At 47.2% G+C, this 20,212-nt stretch overlaps 2 protein-coding genes across 2 annotated transcripts; both read left to right on the top strand.

The window, feature by feature from the left end:
* The first annotated feature begins 317 nt into the window (after positions 1 to 317).
* Positions 318 to 13,299, top strand: zgc:162200 (uncharacterized protein LOC558638 homolog). The gene is made up of 10 exons (XM_067239378.1): positions 318 to 553; positions 1,167 to 1,479; positions 3,329 to 3,541; positions 3,635 to 3,787; positions 4,641 to 5,123; positions 5,900 to 6,778; positions 7,091 to 7,270; positions 8,309 to 8,460; positions 9,921 to 10,263; positions 11,398 to 13,299. The coding sequence occupies exons 2-10, from the start codon at positions 1,234 to 1,236 to the stop codon at positions 11,401 to 11,403; spliced, it is 2,655 nt and encodes an 884-aa protein (XP_067095479.1). The 5' UTR covers positions 318 to 553; positions 1,167 to 1,233; the 3' UTR covers positions 11,404 to 13,299.
* A 304-nt stretch (positions 13,300 to 13,603) lies between these two features.
* On the top strand, positions 13,604 to 19,541 carry LOC136945505 (5'-nucleotidase domain-containing protein 2-like). Its single transcript, XM_067239379.1, has 14 exons — positions 13,604 to 13,958; positions 15,300 to 15,484; positions 15,566 to 15,640; positions 15,745 to 15,800; positions 15,879 to 15,972; positions 17,051 to 17,179; positions 17,581 to 17,641; positions 17,747 to 17,849; positions 18,128 to 18,229; positions 18,384 to 18,465; positions 18,615 to 18,701; positions 18,802 to 18,942; positions 19,140 to 19,204; positions 19,280 to 19,541. The coding sequence occupies exons 1-14, from the start codon at positions 13,604 to 13,606 to the stop codon at positions 19,539 to 19,541; spliced, it is 1,797 nt and encodes a 598-aa protein (XP_067095480.1).
* Positions 19,542 to 20,212: the final 671 nt, after the last annotated feature.

The raw sequence follows: 20,212 nt of genomic DNA, 5'->3' as shown, positions 1-20,212 counted from the left end.
CCTAAGAGGACCTGCTACTGCGCTCGCGCAAAAACGAACGTCACGATTGGTCCACAGATGAAATTAGAATTGGGCGTGCAATCGTTGATTGGTCTCTTGTCTAGCGGCGCTTGCATTTTCGTACCAATCCATCTCTTGCAGGGGGTGGGCTAAGTATAAAATATTAGAATTCCCTACGGTTAGATTGATATGAAGGATTTATACCATAAATGTGTCATTTTTTCGCAGCTGAATACCGATACATAACAAATAGGGATAACTATTTGTTACCGAAGATAAGTGATTCAAAGTGATTGACACTTTCGCAGAAGCAGCTTGCTTTCCTCGGGACAGATCGGATATTGACGTCACGTTTTCAGTTTTTAGGTGGTGTAGAGACAGTGCAGACCAAGAACGGAGGTTGATCGAGGAGGGGCAGGTGCTTACAGACCGGCTCGGCTATTTAGTTAGCGAAGATTAGCTGTTACTCGTTTATGAAACTAGTACATATTACATAAAGTTAGGTAGCGGCCCTGGATATACACATCGTTTACGCGTACAAACAAGATCGGGGGTGAGTAGCTAACTAAATAGCTTCTTAGCTTAAGTTAGCTGGATTTATTTGGTCCATTATTATCGGCAAACGAAATTAGCCAGCTTGCTATCACGTCGGTGGTGTGTGCCCCAATTTAAAGTGATGAGATGAATGTGCTGGTAATTTGTCTTTCGACTTGATGAAAGACATCAGTTTTGACTTATGCTTTATAATGTCTGCAGTTATGTGAGCAAGGTACAGTAGGTCTAGGCCTATCAATAAAATAAACACCGTTGGGTACTGTATAATCTGGCATACAACCTGCTAGCTAGCTACATTTGAGAAGATGGAGTTAGCTAGCCATACATATTAAACATATGTTAGTTAATATAGCTACACACGATAGTGAATGGCTGGCTGAAACCGAATGAAATTTTCTATGTTATCTCATTCCACATGACAGCCAGTTACTATATAGAAAACATTTTACAATCCATTAGTATCCGTTATTTTTACTGTGACGTCGTAAGGCTACTAGCTACCAATTTGCAAACAGTTAATGCTAGATAATGTTTAATGAGAAAGTGCTGAAAAGGATTTCATTAAGGAATGCCTTTTAACGGCAAACGTGTGTGTTTATTCTGCGCCACAGTGTGGAGTAATGAGGCGGGAGGATTGAAGGTGTCCCATTGAGTCTTTGGGTGACCAGACCAGACAAGATGCTGGAAGAGGAGGAGGCCGACTCTGTGGGGGCAGATGAAGAAGAGACCGAAATGGGGAGTAGGGATCTGAGGGCAGAAGTGGAGCGTCTGACACTGGAGCTCCAAGAAGCCAACGAAGAGAAGTTGCAGGCTGCTCGGTATGGCCTAGTGGTGCTGGAGGAGAGCTCCTTGCTCAAGAGCAAACACACCCAGCTGGAAGAGGAACATGAGGCCCTCAAACAGGAGCTGCAGCAGATCAAAGAGGTTAGCACACCCACTGTTAGTAATTGATTGGACAAGCCATAAAGATGTCATCAGATCTAACCAGTTAGAAGAGCGCCATAGCTGTACCGATGCCAGCTCATACATAGGAGCTTTTGTTTCAAAGAGGACCACTGGTTTACACTTGAAGTAGGACTATTACATTTTACTATATCCCTGTAAAGGCTGTGTGAGCAAGTACCAGTCACTCAGAGCTCTGCAGTGACCACCAACCTTGGATTACTGCAGGCAGACAAAAGGGTTACTGTTGGCTGCTAAGAAACATAGATGAGGCTCTTAGCTGTACTGCTCAATACCAATGATCCTAATGGTAGGCCTAATGCCAGGAAATGGTATTTCTGTTACATGAGCTTGCGGTGCATAGTGTCATAGGCATGTCAATGAGAAGGTTCAGTGAAAACTCCTTGGAACTACTCATCGGACAGACCATTTAGTCTATCATGGGGATAAATACATCTAAAGTTATAACATTAGAGATGCATTTGAGGTTGTATTCTATGTCTTTCTTGGCATCTGTGAGTTACACTACCGTTCAAAAGTTTGGGGTCACTTAGAAATGTCCTTATTTTTCAAAGAAAAGCACTTTTTTCTCAATGAAGATAACATTAAATTAATCAAAAAAAGGTGTATAGAGGCCCATTTCAAGCAACTCTCACTACAGTGTTCAAATGGTACATTGTTTGCTAATTACCTTAGAAGACTAATGGATGATTAGAAGAATTAGAATTAGAATGCCAAAGGTCTCCAATGCTGTAATTGCTGCAAATGGAGCATTCTTTGAAGAAAGCAAAGTTTGAAGAACAAAATTAATATTTCAAATAAAAATAATTATTTCTAACCTTGTAAATGTCTTGACTATATTTTCTATTCATTTTGCAACTTATTTGATAAATAAAAGTGTACGTTTTCATGGAAAACTGTCTGAATTGTCTGGGTGACCCCAAACTTTTGAACGGTAGTGTATATTTAAATGCAAACCAGTCCAGCATGTCCAACATTAAGACCTAGAATTAAGAACAGTCGTAAGTGGTTCTGTGTATGGTTTAACAGTTAGTGCGAGATATTCAGCATCTCAGCACGCAAACAATTGCATGGCAGTTTGTTGTGAGTTTATGTAACAAAATCCTATGAAACTGTAATCTATCACGTTGGCGCATTTTGGCTTTTTTTCATCTGCTAGTCCAGTGACATAACCAGTAACAGTTCTGAATAGGAAACGTCTAATATCACTATTGCATCTTGCTAAGATGTAATAGAGACAGCCTATCATGGTCACAGATTTTAAATTATATTATGTGTTTCCAGTTCTTGCCTGACTTCCCAGTATTAGTCACATCTGATTCAATTTCTCTATTATGCAACATTTCACGTGAAAGTTTCTATGGTGTGCATAGACACCTCACAGTCGGCTTTGCTGCATGAGTGGTTGGCCCAGCCATAACAAGTACTAATCACATTTGCGAGAGAGCTGAAGAACAACATAATGGCTAACCTCAAAACCCTTGTAAGACCCCTGTCCATGAACGGATTTGATAGCACATTGCCTGAAAGGAGAGCTATGCTACCTTGCCATCACATTGGGTTATTATAGGTGGACATTTCTCTTGATCGTGAAAACAGCATCCCACTTGTCTGGAGGTTAGTTCATTGTATAGAGTTAGTACGCAAAACAATCCATCTCCTAGGTTCCTTTCTTGACATGCTAGCTCTGCCATATATATATTTTGAATCCATTGACCAATCTTGCAACACAGACCAGATATGCTATGTGAGGGATCTGTGTGTGTAAAAAAACAAAACATGACTGATATGAAAATGAATGTGTGTGTAGTTGCTGACAGACTCTATGAGCAGCCAGAAGCGTGCAGTAGTTGCTGGAGAGACCCGGGAGGAGAGTCTGCTACAGGAAACTGCTAACAAAGAGGCTGCCATGGCGACGCGCATAGAGGAGCATCAGGCAGAGTTGAAGCTGGCGCGTGTCGCTCTAGGAAACGCCCATGCTGAGATCGATCGCCTCGGAGGCCTCTCCACTCAACTGAAGAAGGTTTGGCTCATATCTATTCATTCCGAGGAACTGTGCATCAAGGTTATGCCATTTGGGAATGACAATGGGACCTGTAATGTGTGCACTCCTCAGGAGTTTGAGGGTGTGGAGGCGGAGAAGGGCCACATGAGGGATGATATGAAGGAGTACAAGGTCCGGGAGGCTCGTCAGTTGCAGGACAACAGCGAGCTGGAGGAGGAGAACATCTCCTTGCAGAAGCAGGTGTCTGTGCTGAAGGAAAATCAGGTAGGACTTTCTCTACAGCCCTCCATGTTCTCACAACCACCACTACCCTCGCAGTTCCCATTCAGAACCAGCAAGAACAGTTTACTGTATAACCATTCGAGACACATATTAATTGCTTAATGAGAGACACTGACTATGTTTACATGCAAACTAATAATAACTAGCAAGCAGTTTGCAAGGCTGGGGTAGAGATGCCCAAAAGAAAAGCCCACGTTTCTGGTTGGAAGGAGAAGCACATCTACTTTTAAATAAAGTGATTTAAAGGGCGTAGCCGAAGGACATATGCATGGATGCATGTAAACAGAAATACTAGTCTGGAAGTATCTTTTCCTTAGCCATGGAAATGGCTTAGTTGCAATATTAGCTTTTTTTTGCGTGTAAACATAGTCGACAATGACAGAAATCAGGTGACTACAGGACAGTGTTCAGGTTCCCAACTGGTCCGTTATTGGTTCTATTTATTTGTTACTGTGTTCTTATTTGAATCCTCTACTGCTCTGAAATGGAGCTTTCTAAGACTGGGTTATAAATGAGAGGTCAGCCTTGTCTGGTGTTATGTGTCTGGTTGTCAGTGCCTTGTGACTACTGTTTCCCATGTAGATCATTGGGACACAGACACTCATTGTTGTGGGGACAGCTCAGTGGATGCAGGACAATGCCATCTTGCTGGTGGGAGGTTGCAGTTCACTAATGACTCATGTCAACAGTCGCCATAAGCAACTGGAACTGTTGATATTGGGTTATAGGAGTTGCTTGTTGTTAGTGACCTCCGTCGCGTGAAGTACACAGTCACACACGCAGTGTCACCCTGACCCCATGTCTTTGTCCCTGTGTTGGGAATGGCGGAGCACAGGTGGAGTTTGAGGCGGTGAAGCTGGAGCTGACCCAGAAGGATGAGGAGCAGGAGGATCTGCGGGCCCAGCTGGACGAGGCGGCGCGGCTCCGGCAGATCGCCGAGCGGCAGCTGGACGAAGCCCTGGAGGCTCTGAAGGAGGAGAGGGAGCAGAAGAACAGCCTGAGGAGGGAGCTCTCCTCCCTGGCCATCAACCCCTTCGACTCGGTGGGCAACCTGGAGCTGCAGCTGGAGCAGCTGGACCGGGGAGGAGACGGGGAGGGAGACGACAGCGGCTACAACAACGGCCTCGTCTCTGGGACCGCCCCGCTGCCTCTCGTTCCTCCCCTGGGGGGCTCGAAAACCAATGGCCATGCCCATCTGTTCTCCACCCCGAGGAACAGTGACGTGTTTCTGCGGCCCCCGGCCCCAGGCCTGGTGTCTGACCTGCTGAGTGAGCTTCACCTCTCAGACAGCCAGAAACTCAAACAGCAACTTCTGCAGGTATGCAGCTCGACACCAGGCCCCATTCCAGGCCTTGTGCCATGTTATTTATACACCGTCCATATAAACAGTACAATATAAACCAATATGGTTGACATGGTGATATCCAGTTGTTGTAATACCTATCCTCCCAGCCCCATCTGCTGGGCGGCCCTAGTTTTCAGTGCCCTATATATAGGGAGATGTGGGTAGTTAAAAGGGTTAGTTCTGCATGACTGAGCTCTTAGTGTGTGTGCGTTTAAAGATAAAGCTGACCTGCTGCTTCCTGTTGTACACCACATCCTGCATGGTATCATAGGTTCATGTTACTTTACCATCAGCTAACATTGAAACAGCGTTGCCATTTCCATACTGCGCTTTTCAAACTATTGCAATTTCTCAATGTCATCCTAATATTATATGGTGTTAATCCAGATAACTTGTTTCAAGAGATGTATAATTGATTATGCACTTAGCTGGGATTGGTGTCGTGTTGCCCAGCAGATGTTGTTTTAGACTGGAGTTGAGTGGTTTCAGTCTGTGTCATCACCTGAATAATTCATGAGGATAAAAGGAAGTGGAGGGTGAAATGCCTGTTTAGGGTTTCCAAACCTGAGGGGAAGGTGTGCGATCAAGCTTTAAGTTGGACTTAGCTTAGTGCTGATGGTGCCTGTTCTATCAAGCCAGCCTCAAAATGAAGGAACAAGCTTCCTGTGCTTGCCACTTTAATCTCCATGTACACAAATCAGATCATGTAGCTTGTGCTCTAATCGGTACTCCTCTGTGTCTCCCGCCAGGCGGAGAGGGACAAGGCCGGCCTGACCAGCACAGTCCAGGAACTCCAGCAGCAGCTCATCATCTCCAAGGAGGCCCTGAGTGAGCAGGAGGTGAAGGTGGGCTGTCTGACCCAGAAGCTGGAGTCCGCCCAGCAGCACAGCCCGCCCCAGCAGAAGGCAGGGGAGCGGCCCGACGGCCTGGGGGACGGCGAGCAGGGGGACGGGGCGGACTACTACGAGCTGGACACCAAGAGCACGGAGGTGCTGGAGTGCCGCATGCGCGCGGCCAGCGAGGAGCTGCTGAAGCTGAGGGAGGAGCTGTCCCAGGCGGGGGTCCGCTACGCCTCCCTGGAGCAGCGCTGCAGGCAGGAGAAGGAGCGCTGGAGGGGCGAGGCCCAGGAGCTGGCCGAGAAGATCCGCCAGTGCATCAAGTCCAGCCGGCAGGACCAGGAGCGCATCAGCGAGCTGGAGAAGGAGATCGGAGCCACGCGGAAGGTGGCCACGGACTCGGAGGGCCACCTGAGCGTGGCGCAGGAGGAGCTGCTGGCCTTCTCGGAGGAGCTGGCCAACCTCTACCACCACATCTGCGTCTGCAACAACCTGACGCCCAAACGGGTCACCTTGGACTACTACCGCGAGGGCGCCCGGGGCGGAGGGAGGTCCCACCACCACCACGTCCACCCCCACCACCACTCGCAGAGGAAACGGCGCTCCAACGACCTGTTTGGGAAGGCGGTGCAGCAGGGGGCGGAGGGGGACAGCGCGGGCGTGTCGGGCAGCGGGGACTCCTCCTCGGCAGCCGTCCCCGCCTGCCCCGGCTCCCCCACCCTGGACTTCAGGGACCCCTCCAACGTGCGCAACCTGGTGGCGGTCATCCGTTGCCAGATCAAACACCTCCAGGTATTGTGCCTGACTTCCTCCACAGCATTCAAACGTAGTAAAAGCTGCACATGTAACTAGGTTACACGTCGGCCTGCTCCAGTCCTCTCTGAGAGCCATAAAACAGATTATCCAGTTCCTGGCATGTGTGGGGAAGCAGAGTTTACTGCCCAGGGCCCACTAATACCAGAGATGAGTTATGGTGTAGTATTTATCATGGACACAATTGATGTATGGCTGCATCTCTGTTGACGTTTAGGGGAAGATGTTTCACATGCCAAGTTTATGGCTCCCAGTATGACGTGAGCTATGCCTGGTTGTCTGTGCCCTCAGGTGGCGGTGGATCTGTGCCGCCAGAGGGGCACGCTGCCCGCTCCGTCAGCGGCCTGCGGCAGCGACTCGGACAGGGACGCCGATGCCCTCCTGGAGGAGGTGCTGAAGCTCAAGTCTCTGCTCAGCACCAAGAGGGAGCAGATCGCTACCCTCAGGACTGTCCTCAAAGCCAACAAACAGGTACCCCTCTCCAGCCAGCACACACACACAAACACAGGGGGCCAATTAGCCAGTTCACATACTCTGATAATGAGCAAGCTGTTGTTAGTAGTAACCTAGGGGCTGAATGTGTATATGTAAGTAGTAGCCTCGGGGCTGTAGTCATGGTGTTCAGTGGATGTGGATGTGGGCTGAGACCAGTCTGACCTGTTCATGACCAGCACAGCCACTGTAATCCTCTGATCAAGGACAATACAGAATACAACGTTTTCCTAATGAGCCAATCAGGTTTAGTTTTCTGTGTTCGTTTTTTGCCTTGTAAGTAAAGCTCTTTATCTGTGCATTGAGAGCATTGCTTTCGCCTCACGTTCCAGCTGGCTGGGATCTCTCTGGCCAGGCTCATGCCCCCATACTGAGACTTTCAGTAGAAAACCGCCAAATCTGTTATGTTATGTTTGTTTGTGATACGACTAGCTGTTCTCCGGAGGCCTGTCAGACAGCTGAGGCTTCTGCAGTGAAGTGTGACGGAGTCCTTCTCCGCAATATTACCTCAGCCTTCACCGCCGCTCTCCCCCCTCCCCCCCTTCCTGAGCCTCCGGCAGTGTGTGACCTGCTTATTCCAAGCCCTTCACTGTCACTCTCTCAAACACACACGTTCACTTGCACTCTGGCAAATCCTCTGCAGTGCTGCTCCCTCAGCGGGCAGCCTCTGATGCCAGCTGTCTGCGTCTCCATGACCCCCCATGTCCACTGGCAGGCAGACTGGGACCAAGCAAGTTCATACAAATCGGAAGCTAGTGTATATCCTGCACCGTGACATGAGAATGAACTTGATTCTTGGAGATGCAGACCTGAATGTCATAGCGCTCGGGTCTGCTTACTGCTCAGTGAGCTTTCTCCAAGCAAGGTTACTAGAATCAGATTAGCTTTCTACCCTGTCAGATACAGGTACGGTGGATGTGCCCATGGTAATGGTTCTGTCGTGTAGAGAAAGCCGATTAGCTGTGCGTGCTAGAGAGCGTAGAGTCGTGCCCGCTGTAACGCAGTTTTTAATTCCAGACGGCAGAGTTGGCTCTGTCCAACCTGAAGACCAAGTATGAGACTGAGAAGAGCATGGTGTCTGAGACCATGGTGAAGCTGAGGAACGAGCTCAAGGCCCTGAAGGAGGACGCGGCCACCTTCTCCTCTCTACGCGTCATGTTCGCCAGCAGGTAGGCCAACTTCTTCTTCTATTCCTTGGTTTCCACTAATACTAACACAGCATATTAATTAGAAATACATGCTCCCTCGCCATGCTGGGTTACACTTATCTGGTGTACGCAGAAGTCATACACCCAGGCCTCTGTTCCAGCCTGGTAACCATTCCCAGATGCCTTGGAAGACTGGATATGCTAACTGCTTAGCGGCAGCTAATACCTCATGTCTAGTGTTTATGTTGCTGAAGGAGCCAGGGAGTGCAACAGCACAGACATGGCACGTCAGGGACAAGAGGACAGCTATTTCACTAGTGTCATCTAATCAGATTACATGGCTCTTAGCCCTGTCTCTCTAGACTATCCTGGGGCCCACGTGCAGATTAGGACACACATGCACCCGTGTACGGCCTGAGGGTGTCTGACCTGACCTGACCAGGGACAGGACAAGCCACCAGGTCCTCAGGCCTCCCTCTGAGCAGAGGCTGTCTCTGCTTGGCCTGGGTTAGCAGAACTGGACATGGGTCACAGCTTAGTCTCCTCCTCACGTGGGGATTTGAGTGTTTGCTGCCAGTTGTATGTTTGTCTGGCATGTGAGCTTCTGTGTGTGTGTCGTTCGTTTTGTGTGTTTGGTAATGCAGAAGGATTTATGTTTTTCTGTTTGTTAAACCCTGCTGGGAAAGCCACTGTGGGGCTGGCACATCCAGTGGAACAGGAGTGAAATGGAAGAATGACTAAATAGTTTGTTCTGTACAGCTAGCTCTGATGGCTGATGACAAAGGAGACTACTAGTTGTTAAAGAATTTTTGTTTAGTGCATCTATGTAGTCTGTGTAATCTATGGGTTGCCTCGTTAATTATTTGTACGTGTGTCACCTTGCTAAATTGTTTTTGTTTTGGATATATACGTCGATGCCCGTGTACATCTAGTACATGTTGCGTAAAGTCCTATCAAGTCCTGTATCTTTTGTGCCTTTTTATTGGTAAACTATTTACATACAGTTTCTGTTGGTAACGCTTCAATATCTCTTTGGGATCTGTAAAGTACCTACTTAACAGTGTGGAAGAGGCTTTCAGATGTAAGAGGACATAGGCTGGCCCCAACCTCCCCAGACACAGTAATGAGCTGACGTTTGATTATCTTCAGATCATTGTGTCTGGAGGAAGAGGTAGTGTTGTGCTGTCTGCGGTCTGTCCGGCTCTTAGGACTTGAGACCTTTCAGGCCTGAACTTGAGAAACACTGTGTGATGGAGCCACCTTGTGTACATCCAGATGAACTGTTCATTTAGACCAACCATCGTCACGGCACTGAGACGTTTAAACTTGTTCAGAAATTCTTTGATCTTTCTTGCATCTTCCATCTTGTGTCCACTCTACCGCCCTCCAAGTCTACTCTGCTGTGGTTATCTTGGAATCTTTTTGTGTCTCTTGTCTGTGTGATGTGTATCTCTCATGTGCATGGTGTGTGTGTGTCGCAGGTGTGATCAGTACGTCACCCAGCTGGATGAGATGCAGAGGCAGCTGGCAGCAGCCGAGGACGAGAAGAAGACCCTGAACTCCCTGCTGCGCATGGCCATCCAGCAGAAGCTGGCCCTGACCCAGCGCCTGGAGGACCTGGAGGCCCCCCTGTGCCCCCGGAGCCTCAACAACAGCCCCCGCCGCTCCAGGGCCAAGGAGCTGGGCACCAAGTCCGGCAGGGCCCCCCGGAGCCCCCGGGGCAGCCCCAACCGCCACCTGAGGAACAGCCCCCGCTCCAGCCCGGTCCCCACCGTGGCCAGCCACCACCTCCGGGCCCTGACCCGCAGCCTCCACAGCAGCCCCGTAAGAACCTCCTCCCTCCCCCAGCCTTCCCCTTCCTCCCACAGGGCTCCCCGCCGCCGCCGCAGAGGTGGGGGCCTTTCCCGCGACGCCACTTTCATACGGAGCCGTAGCGTCTCTGATGTGTTCGGGGGCTCGGCCAGCTCTCCCGGCAGCGCCGCCTTAAGCTGCACGATCAGCAGGACAGACTCCGCGGGCAGGAGGGCCTCTGCCCCTAGTCGTGAAGACACGTTTATCACGTCTCCGTCTGTGTCTTCCTCTACTGTCAGTCTCCACGCATCTTCCTCCAAATCGATAGAAAGTTTCACCTTTTCGAGGGCTCCCGGTGTCCCGGCTCGCGGAGCCCAGGGCGCTGTTAAACCGGGGCTCAAGCCCCACTTAATGCCGACGGTGGAGCTTTCTGTGCGTAGGAAACGGCCCACGGCAGACGCCGGCCTCAGCAGGTCCAGCTCGGCGCAAGCCTCGTCAGGGGGCCACCCCACCTCGGCCTCTTCACACGCTGGCCCTCCGCCGGCCGCCAGGTGCCCCAGAGCCCCCGCCCTCTCCGTCCACGACCCCCAGGCGGCTCAGAGCAATAGCAGGGGGAGGAGGCAGGCCTCCCGCTCCAGCAGCAGGGCCCCTGAGGAAGCCCACGATAACAGTGGCAGGGCAAGATATGATTCCCAGCCCAGAGAGGCCAAGACCCGAAACTCCCAATCTAGATCCTCCCGCATGCAATGAGGCGCGTGTTGACATCAGAAAGTTCCAAGCTCCTGTGGGCTGATCGACGCATGCTGCCTCGGTGTAGTTGGAATTCGTAAACCTTAGCGCTGTCGAGGAACAGTTCAGCCCTTTCTAGCGTGTACAGGAAACGTGCAAGTACGTCTTAAGAGTTCAAGGTTATCCAGGTTAGAAGAGGTAGACAAACTAGAAGTGACAACTCATCCTAAATTTACATTCAACTGACATGACTAGCATTTACCCACAGCTTCTAACCTCTTAAGTGGCTTATTGGCTCTTTCCTGTTGTCTCTGCCAGGGGTGCTTGATGTTGTCTGTTTTGTTTGGATTAATGTCCCTCATCCCCTCAGTCTGTTTCGGTTACAGTACTAAACATGCTTTTTTTTCTTTCTGTCTCTGTGTCACCTTGTCTCTGCAGAGATGAGAAGCATCCTCCATCACCCCAACCCCTCTCTCCCCCGTAAGGACCAGTGTTTGTCGACCCGCCCTCTCCTGACCCCAAGATCTCCTGTCCACCTCTGACCTGACGCCACATTCCCACATCATCAGACCGATGGACTAACAGAGCGCCCCTCTTCCCCCCCCCCCATCTCTGCCCTCTCCATGTGGAGGGAGGTGCCTGCCCTGCATGCAGCCTGGAGAGGAGCGCTGAAGGAGCAGTGCCTGGCACCCTGCCTCTCCCGAGCTCATGTGTCTATCCTGGAGAGCTTCAGTTCCATCTTGTAGTCTGATAGTCCATCCCAGGATTTGTGGGTGTGTGCTCTCATGAGAGGAGAGTATTTTTACAAAGTGTTTTTATGTGAAGTATTCACCATTTCTTTGGGCTACCAGACTGATACGCCATTGTGTTTGTCTAATAACAACCCTGTCATGTGTTCCACAATGTGTTTGCATGCTGGTTGTTTTATGCAAGCGTCTGTTTCTGTGTGGACGCTAGTCTACATCATTTGACACTAGTAACTGCCTTTAGCCTGGCGCCATCATGACAAGGCCTCCTTGGGCCTCTTAGCCCCTGCAACCCCTTAGCTGCATGCTGCTCCCATGACAACTAGCCAGGTCAAATGGGCTTTTTACAAACACAACAGCCTTCTTGAGCGACTTGATGTAAATCAATTCTGTTATCTTGAGGCGTATTACTTTCGCTCTTAGCATTTTCTACTGGAAGTACTGTTAGATCCCTTAACCCTGTGATACCTCAGACTGTTGAGCTGCAACCTAGCCACACAGTCAGTGGTCACATCACTGATGGAAGAGACACAGCCATATCTTTACCACCTCAGGCTAGTTACCAATGGATTCATGAAGTACAAACTTTATTTGAAGGGCATGTTAAAACTTCCAAGCTATGCAGGTAGTCGAGGGCGGTACCGAGCTGCGGTAGACTAGAGCCCAGGCTGTTCTCGACCTCCACACTTTCTGTCAACAGAGTTGCTTCAGGTTAAGGGACATGGAGTTGGTCCTGAGTGTCTGACTTGACACAATTAAACTGACAGTTCTTAGTTTAGGATTGATCTAGTCAGATGCTCTGAAACTCCTAGGGCAGTACAAGATGCCTCAAACCCACTGGTCTAGGAACAGGTGCCGTTGGACCCTGAGTGGTTTTGGTTGAGATGTAAAATAATCTGGTTATAGGTTTGTGGTTTGGAAAAGTGTCTGACCTTGAGCTTGCTGATGCTACAATGCCGGCTTCACGCTGTACAGGGTCAATGGGAGGTCATAATCACTCAAGCCTTTGAGCCCATCAAGGTATCTACAGTAGTACATGTTTTGGACATCTAAAGTAACAGTGATTCCTGTTTTGTTTTTTTATAACTGAAGAAAAATAATTCATTAACTTATACTAATAATTTGGTTTAAATGCTATGGGTCAGGAAAGGAGAGTGCTTTCCTAAATGATGTGATTCCTGTGATAAATTCCAGTGCCTTGGTTTTCCTCTGGTCACTCTGTTTCAGACAAGATCACTTAAAAAAAGTTTCAGCACTGTAGAAGTTACAATGTGTTAGTGTATTTGAAAAGATTATGGAGGTGTTGTCTGTGCTTGCTGTTGAGACTAATTTAGCACTGATTAGTTTAAGTTGTATATTTAATTTTCTTCACATTTAATGTGTTTGTATGATATATGATAATCATATCAAACTCCATTTTTGACAAGTATATTTATGTGGTCTGCCTTTTTTGTCCAATGTTGTAGAAGGTATGTCACCATACATAATACTCCAATTGAAATGGTCCTCCATTTTTTTGTTTATGTACCTTCCATTGATTGACCTGTGAACTACTGATGTCATGAAGAATAAAGCCACACCCTGTGCAAATCTATTGGTGTTGTCTTGTTGAGATTCTAACCCTCTGCATTTGTACGATAAAATGTAAACACAAAATGCGCCTCATTGGTAGACAACACTCGACTACTTTTACTGCCGTTTTTTTGCAAAGACGTTTGATTGGAGCAATGAACTCAAGGTCCTCCCACATGGATAATAAGCATACTATGGGGCGTGGTTAATGAAAATGTGAAAGTCAAATATGTTACTTTTGCAGAATGATTTTTTCTTCTGAGCGTACTAAATTGATTTTTTATCGAGACATATTAAGCTCGCCAATCACTGATTGTTCTTCAATCATGGCCTTTAAGACGCTGGGTACTTCTCTGAGCCGTGCGTTATGGAACAACGGTAGCAGAACACCACCTCCTGCGAGATCAAAGAAAAGGAACTGTGTTTTCACAATATGCGATGAATTTTCTGGGTTCCAGAGAGCAGGAGAGAAGAAATGTGAAAGCTGTGAATCAGGTGCGTGCAGGTCGGATCCAGCGGTGTTGTCACCCAGCGCTCCCTCTGCACCTGCCGTTCACAGCATCAAGCGCCCCGAGGAGCCGGTCGCTGTGTTTGGACGATCGTACTCGTCTACAGCCCTAAAGGTGGATCACAAGACATACTTGTGGGCTCGTTATAATGAGATGAAACGTCTTGTGCATGGTGAGTAATCTACGAAAGTGCCATTCCAAGCACTGCCTGTTTTATCATGATTCCCATTAATGCATCATGTCATGTTTGTAGACTGGTTCATACTTTCTTATTTTAAAGACTTTCAAATGTTCCAGAGTAGTTCAGATATGGCAGATGGCAATCATGCAATGGTCTTAAAATAGCAAAATTTTAAATCAAACTGAGATGCAGTTATATCACTCAGGTTGATAGAACAGCCCCCCCCCCCCTTACAAGTTCAAGCTGTCCAAAGTGTTGCTGTTCCCAGTCAAAATGATGAATACAATCTACCCTCATATTAAGCCCAAGCCTATATGCATAATCGTAGCATAATATCAACAGTTCACTACAAGTCCACTATCTCTCTCATAATTGGCCATCTGAGGTACTCAGAGTTTAGTAAATGTATCTCCACATCAGAATCACTGAAGCTTCAAGACATCTATTTTTAGGATAAGTAGACTCATTACAAAACATTTTGATATCATGTCAGATGTTAATGTATAAATACCCCTGTCCCATATCCCACTCTGTTCCCCCTCTCCCATATCCCACTCTGTTCCCCCTCTCCCATATCCCACTCTGTTCCCCCTCTCCCATATCCCACTCTGTTCCCCCTCTCCCATATCCCACTCTGTTCCCCCTCTCCCATATCCCACTCTGTTCCCCCTCTCCCATAGCCCACTCTGTTCCCCCTCTCCCATATCCCACTCTGTTCCCCCTCTCCCATATCCCACTCTGTTCCCCCTCCCATATCCCACTCTGTTCCCCCTCTCCCATATCCCACTCTGTTCCCCCTCTCCCATAGCCCACTCTGTTCCCCCTCTCCCATATCCCACTCTGTTCCCCCTCTCCCATATCCCACTTTCCTTAAGAGACTGCTCAGAATTAAATGTTGTTCCGTGGTTCCATTACAGACAGGGCTTTAGAGACAGATTGGGAAACAGATCATGTAACCGCTGTTTAATCTGGGTCTGTGTGTTTGCTGTGTGACCGTTTTTGTAGTACAAATGCACAAAAATATATAGATAGATATTTGAGGTTGTTTGATATATTGAGGTTGGTACAGAGAATTTGTACTTTAGTGAGTGTTTGAACTGAATCAAAATGCAAATCTATCTCTTCTAACGTCTGTTTGTGTTTTTAGTTTGAAAAAAGACAATGCCACCTTTTAAACTTGTTCAATTGTACACACACGCAGAGTAATGTTTAACATCAATCTCCCTATCATGTCAAGCCACCGTGTTTCAAATGTCACTATAATAACTATAGTGTCAAGTCCTATAATGGGATGCAGCTCTAAACCTGTTTCCCACCACATTTTTCCCCCAGACCTGGTTCCTCCAGGTGTTTGTAGCCTGCTTAATTCTTCCACCATTTATGCCAACAATGAGGTGAGCCTGGCAGAGGTGGACATATATGGCTTTGACTATGATTACACTCTGGCCCTCTACTCCAACGCCCTCAACACCATGATCTTCAACACCGCCCGGGACTTCCTCGTCCAACACTACAAGGTCTCTAGATATTAAAAGGGCTTACATTACTGTTACATTGTCAATTAACAATTTTGCTCATTGTCTGTTTGTGCTTTACAGTACCCTGAAGGTATCAGCAAATATGATTACATCCCAAACTTTGCTGCACGGGGGCTTCACTATGATATTCAAAAAGTAAGCTTTAATCTGTACCAGCCCATCGTTTCAGCCCTGTGTCAAACAGTACTTAAAGGTGAAATGGCATCACTGTACACAAGAACCTCTCTTTTGACATGCAGGGACTCCTGATGAAGATAGATGCTTTCCATTACATTCAGAAAGGAACAGTCTACAGGTGAGAGGTGCTATGTGAATGCAGCCTTGTGTGTATGTACTGCGTTAGTGTGCTTAAACACCTGTGTTCACCCTGTAGGGGCCTGAGGCCAGTGCCAGATGAAGAGGTCCTGCAGCTTTATGAGGGGACTCACCATGTCCCTCTCCATCAAGTCAGTGGCTTCTATGGAAAGGTAAGTCAGGTGGCTGAGCGGTTAGGGAATCGGGCTAGTAATCAGAAGGTTGCTGGTTTGATTCCAGGCTGTGCCAAATGACGTTGTGTCCTTGGGCGAGGTACTTCACCCTACTTGCCTCGGGGGGAATGTCCCTGTACTTACTGTAAGTCGCTCTGGATAAGAGCGTCTGCTAAATGACTAAATGTAAATGTAAGTCACTCTAGAATGTTCTACAGTTTAATGTTGTTTATTTAACAGGACACAAATGTTGTTACAGTACTTTTTATTGTCTTGACCATCACAACTTGGTTGCAGGATTATAAAATATCTCACATTCAACACATCATCATTCAGTTTAATCTGCCAGAAACATCATTATAAGAGGTCCCTGGTTTAAGATGGTATTAATATTATGTAAGTTTTGTTTTGCTAGCTGAATTGTTCTCCCATCTATTGACTGACACGCTCTGTTTTATAACTCCAAATAGCTAGGCTAGAGCCTTATCTGGAACGAGATGTGGCCACGGATGTTTGTTCATAATTAACGATTCTTACAGAGCTGTACTTAGTATGTCATATGAGATCTCTAGATACAGTCTGACAGTCATACTGTTGTCTGGTACTGTTAATTAATCAGGTGCAATGGGGACTTTGGTGTTTGACTCAGGTTCAAATTATTTTCCAGCGTTTGTAGCATAACTCACAATGCCCCTCCCAACCTCAGCCCCTGTTTTCCACTAATCCTCAATCACAAACTCACTCCTGCCCAGAATTCTTTTGGCATGGCACCGGGCTCCCTGGTAATGTCAGGGATTAGTTCTGTTTGCAGGGTCACCCCTCAGCGAGCTCCTGTTTCTGTTTGACATCAGTGGAAAGAAAAAGACTCCTAACATGGTCCTTTGGAATGGTTCTGAACCATGTGACCTTACCAAATGGACTCTATGGCACTCGGGCGAGGCTATTCGGACATACAAATAAAAGTTGCAATGATACATTATATTTATTATTTCATATAATATTGCAATTGTACTGTATATCAGTGTATGTGATAGCTTGCCATTGAAACACATATATTTGTTTGTTGTTATACCGTCAGGGCCCCAAAATGAAGCAGTTCATGGACATTTTCTCCCTCCCAGAGATGACCCTCCTTGCAGTGGCAAATGATTTCTTCATATCCAACGACATAGAATATGATCCAGTTCACCTCTACAAAGATGTCTCAGTAAGTTCTCACAAAGATTCTCACAATATTTTCCCCCATAAAATAACATGCCCCATCCAGTGCACAGGGGAGACTTTGAATCAGAGGTTCAAACATCAGTCCACCTCAGGGAAGCTTTACAGGAATCCAGAGGAGTGGAATAATGAACAATGGCTGTTATTGTAGTGTCCTAGGGGGAAAGTATTTTGATACCCAAACTATTGTCTGTCTGGTGTAGAAAGGTTCCTGGTCTGCCAGCTTTATTTTCAAGCAAAATCTGCCTTAGTTTAAGACTTAGTAGGACAAACTATTAGAGAGGTAATTTAGTACAGTACATCTCCGGTTCCTCAAAATAAACTGTTGGGAGTGTGTCTGTGTTCACAATGCATATTCCTTGTTTTATTATTTCTTGTTTTATTCAGGATGCAATTGGAATGGTTCACATAAAAGGATACATGTACAAATGGATCATGCAAGACCTGGGTGAGTCTGATTGTGTTGTCTAGGCTCCGCTTCTCTCTATTCACATTTTCTACAGCTTGACGGTTACACATTTTGGGTTATCTATTTTCTTGCTCCTGTGCGTAGAGAAGTACATTCTGAGAGGGGAGGAGACATATGCTGTACTTCACCGCCTAGTCAGTCAGGGGAAGAAACTGTTCCTCATCACCAACAGTCCCTTCAGCTTTGTGTGAGTACCAGGGTCAGACTGGCCGTCGGGAGGGTCGGGAGATTTCCCGAACGGCCGGTCAAACTGCCGCAGCATAATGCAAAAATAAAATTATAATAATACACGGTTGTGGGCCGGTCTGTGTTTCAAAGTCCCGGGCAGTTTTTCAGTCACAGTCCAGACCTGGTGAGTACTGTATGTCCACTTGAGGACAAAGCCTCTAGTCTGGTAATGTTGGATGTGCTGCTCTCCTGACTGCCTGCCTGTCTCTAACCTGCCTTGTTCTTCCTGCTCTGCAGGGACAAAGGGATGATCTACATGGTAGGAAAGGATTGGAGGGACTTTTTCGATGTGGTTATCGTTCAAGCAGATAAACCCCACTTCTTCAATGATTGTGTCAAGTGTGTGTTGAGTGTTTTTATTAACCAGGCTTATAAATAGTATTATTATATTGAACTTCATCACCACAGATGTTTATATTAAAGTTTATTTTAAATGCTCAATACTCACACATTGGTTGGAGCTGACGTCTCTATCATATTGGCCCTCCTCCAGACCGTTCAGGCGCTTGGATGGGAACGGGGACCTCCAGTGGGACAAAATTAACAGTTTAGACAAAGGACAGGTCTACAAACAGGTCAGTGCACGCTCAGACTGTGCATTCACTCATTGTGAAATGGTCTCAGTTTTGGTACAGTCTTTAACATACACACATCCACTTCCATGTGTGTATGTTACAAACATCCAAGTACACACATTGGAGTTGTGTTAATGTCTGCATTTCAGGGGAACCTGTATGACTTCCTTAGACTGACAGGATGGAGGGGGTCCAGAGTTCTTTACTTTGGAGACCATCTGTACAGTGACCTCGCTGTGAGTTAAACACACACACACAATCACATAGCTATTGTATATCATGAGACAAGAAAAAAAAACTGTGATCAACAGTGTTTTGTCTGTGTCTCACAACCAGGACCTGATGCTGCGTCATGGCTGGCGTACTGGAGCCATAGTGCCTGAGCTGGAACTGGAGACTAAGGTGGTGAACACAGAGCAGTATGCCCAGAGCCTCACCTGGCTCCAGGCTCTCACAGGCCTGGTGGAGCGCATGCAGGTGAGACACCCTGCAGGGGAGGAACTGTGCAGGGGAAGAAGTCTGCAGGGGAGGAACTCTGCAGGGGAGGAACTCTGCAGGGGAGGAACTCTGCAGGGGAGGAACTCTGCAGGGGAGGAACTCTGCAGGACAACAATGAGGCTCTGGTTCCTGGAGCATCCTCTAATGTCCCTGCTGTCCCATTTTCCATGCTTTAGATGTACCGAGATCCAGAGTCTATGGTGGTGCTGCAGGACTGGCTGATGGAGAGAGAGGAGCTCAGGTACAGGATTTGTGCTTCTCGGTTTGTAAGTGTTAGTACAATTATCTAATCCTTCTCTTTTCCTCCCTGTTTCAGGGCAATGACAAAGAACCTGTTTAATCCTCAATTCGGCAGCATCTTCCGCACCTGTCATAATCCAACCTACTTCTCCAGGCGTCTTTGTCGCTTTTCAGACGTGTACATGGCCTCCATCAGCTGCCTGTTGAACTATGACCTGTCCTACACATTCTACCCTCGTCGTACCCCGCTGCAGCACGAGGCGCCCCTGTGGATGGACCAACTGTGCACAGGCTGCATGAAGACCCCCTTCCTTGAGGAGATGGCTCACATCCGCTAAGCAGCGCATGGCTGACACCATGAACAATTAGACCTATAGCCCACTAGAGGGCCCCGTAGATTGGTGTGAGACCAAGGTACTCCTGTGTGCACAGTCTCGTTGCCTACAAAAAAAAGCCTGATTTCGAAAAACTTGTTTGCATGTTTGCACAAAGGAAGTCTTTATTGATTTGGTCTATTTTGTAGGCAAGTCAAAGTACAGTATAGACCACCTCTCCATTAGAGTAGAAATGTAATCAGAATATGGCAGATACAAGTGTCATAGTGTAGTCTGAAAATGTAGGCCGCTACAACAAACTGTCTTGTAACGCTAAGACGTAGCCTATCCAAAGATGAACCGGTAATGTAAAATGCCCAACTTATTAATGATGCTCCCTAAATCAAGTGTTGTTAATTTTGTAGGGTATAGTAATGCACTGCGTAATAAAGTCGGATTCTTTCAATCAGTTTGTGGTTGTATACAATATTTCTGAATAAAATAAATATATCGGCTAAGGGTTCTGTCTTGAACTTTCCTGAAAAGATGTGAAGGGTAGCGACTCAACACCCAACTTTCTGATTGGGTGTTGAGTACTCGCTGCATCTTTTCACCGTCTGACGTGCCATTCATTTCACCACGTACTGTAGTGTCACTACACTCCTGTCTTCTGCTTGGTGACTTGGCTACATCTG

The sequence above is a fragment of the Osmerus mordax genome, chromosome 7 (assembly GCF_038355195.1).
Source record: "Osmerus mordax isolate fOsmMor3 chromosome 7, fOsmMor3.pri, whole genome shotgun sequence".
Lineage (NCBI taxonomy): Eukaryota > Metazoa > Chordata > Actinopteri > Osmeriformes > Osmeridae > Osmerus > Osmerus mordax.
Note: the sequence above shows the minus strand (reverse complement) of the source record. Positions and strands in the feature narration are given on the sequence as shown.